Source organism: Belonocnema kinseyi, chromosome 1 (assembly GCF_010883055.1).
Source record: "Belonocnema kinseyi isolate 2016_QV_RU_SX_M_011 chromosome 1, B_treatae_v1, whole genome shotgun sequence".
Taxonomy (NCBI): Eukaryota; Metazoa; Arthropoda; class Insecta; order Hymenoptera; family Cynipidae; genus Belonocnema; species Belonocnema kinseyi.
In genome coordinates, this window is record NC_046657.1 from 25,236,710 (window position 1) to 25,238,982 (window position 2,273).

General features: G+C 29.8%; 1 protein-coding gene across 1 annotated transcript in view; it reads left to right on the top strand.

The window, feature by feature from the left end:
* The first annotated feature begins 528 nt into the window (after positions 1 to 528).
* The window catches only part of LOC117177166, a 126,282-nt gene continuing 124,537 nt past the window's right edge, over positions 529 to 2,273 (top strand). Inside the window, exons 1-2 of the mRNA XM_033367676.1 lie at positions 529 to 925; positions 1,099 to 1,227. Of these exons, the coding sequence (XP_033223567.1) occupies positions 1,114 to 1,227 (114 nt within the window). The 5' untranslated portion in view covers positions 529 to 925; positions 1,099 to 1,113. The remainder of the gene's footprint in view (positions 926 to 1,098; positions 1,228 to 2,273) is intronic.

A 2,273-nucleotide genomic window follows, 5' to 3' on the forward strand; every position in this document is an offset into this window, starting at 1 on the left:
CTTAACGAACTTAACCTTCATTTTGGGAACTTCAAGAAATGTATCTAAGGCTGCCTCGATTGGACAAATTCTTCAAAATTGAGCGTGGCTACACTCTCATAAATGAGAATTTAAAAAATATCTAAATACGCGAGCTACGAACCGTCCTTCATTTTTGCTCCATATGTACATAATATACTATTTTATATGTTATATAACAGCAGTTATTGTAATGCAATGTCTTAAACAATTATTTCAACAATTTTACTAACATTGATATAAATTATTACATGTGTGTAAAACTTGTTCAATCACAAGCTTTTATGGTTGATTGTGGTTAACATTTTCATATTATGGATAAGTTTAAAAATACATTTTTAAGTTGTTATTATTTTAATTTTTTATACATATTTAACATATTTTAATTATTTCAATAAAATTAAATAGCCTACGCTATGCCTCTCCAAATCAAATCGAATCATATTTTTTCGAAAGCAGACGATCGCGTAAACATCCTGAATCATGCAGCGGGTGTTGGCAGCTACCGCGCATAACCATAAATGAAAAGATCGTTCTTTTTTGAAAAAAAATCTAATTTTTTTTAAAAGCAAAGTCTGTTTATTTTCAAAAGTGTGTATAGAAGCCGAAAAAGTATATAAACTTGTTTGCAGTTCTGGAAAATCGAATCTTTGGAGGTAATCTCAATTATATCTGCAATGCTTATTTAAGAGTTACATTATAATAGTGGGATAAAATTAAATAAACTCGATTTGTCTATTTTATAAATTCCGTGTGAAAAAAAAATTGTTTGGCATTTTCCCGAATGTGAATTACCATGTTAAGTTTGAGGTACACATTCTTCGGGCTGCTATCATAAATCTGCCGATCTGCAGATTTCATTAACGAAGCATGTATTTTACGCTCGATTCTACGCATTCTTACGAAGGTACGTATTTTATGTGATAAGATTTTAGATACAATAATTTTTAATTTATGTACAAATTGTATTTTTTAAGTTTTTAAAGTGAAATAGAGTTTTTCTATAAATCATGCAGGGTCCTTTTTAGTGTATTTTTCAATTAATTTGTAAACATAATTATTTTATAATCTGAAACACAGAATGCAGCGCGGAGTATGGAAAAAGAGCTTCTGAAGGGGTTAATAGTATTCGAGATAACAGTTTTTTGGACAAACCTACTTCGTCTGATTGTGATTCTGCTCTTGATTCGACTATACTTTTTTATTAAGGTAAGTATTTTATGTGATGAAATTTTGGATGCAATAATTTTTTATTTATTAATAAACTCTAAGTGTGTGAAAAAAATCAAATTGTCGTTAAAATATAAAAAATATTTTCCTGTTCTAGCAATTAATTTTCATTTATAGTTAGACAAAACGCTAAGTAATTAATTATATTTTAATAGTTTCTTTAACTTAATAGAGAAAGAGTTTTTATAAAAATCATGCGGTGTTCTCTTTAGTGTATTTTCGAACCCTTCCTTTAAAAAGGGATTAAATCCAGATAAAGTCGATTCATAATAGGGGGTTAGGATCTGTGAACAGGATTTCGTTCCGGAACACAGAAAAATTTTTTTGAAAAGGATGCAAAATGTAAAATACCATTAGATTAGTGCTTGTCTGTGCATTTGAGAGGTGAAACTGCTCTAACTTACATTTAAGTAGATTAAGTAGATTAAGTAGATTAAGTAGACTTACGGCCTTTCAAAAACCCCCGATTTTTTCCAATTTTGTGCCATAAATCAAATTTTTTTTTGTTTCTCTGTTGCTCGGATCCTGATGGCCAGATCGAAAAATGGTCAGTAGATGAATTAAAGCAGACAGAAATACCTGAAATGTAAAAAAAAACATTATCCTAACTATAATAGATCACGAGTTAGCACCTGCCAAATGTGACCCGTTTCCACCTGAATTTACAGATAAATGCTCAGCCTTCAGTTTTTTGTAAATAGCTCGTTTCGGTGTTGTCGCAGAAAAAAATTCCTAGAGAATAAATGCAATTGGAATTAATTTTTTTAACTTATGCAGAATTAAGTCCTCTTGTATTCATTATCTGGAAATTTTCTTCCGCGACAACCACGAAACGAGCTATTTACAAAAAAACTGAACTCTGGGCATTTACTTGTAAATTCAGGTCGAAAAGGGTCACATTTGGCAGATGCTAACTCGTCATCTATTATACGAGGGTGAATCAAATATTAACCGGAATTCTTTTTTAATATTTATTTATTTATAAAACAATACAAAAATACTATTGATTATTTTTCTACATAGTC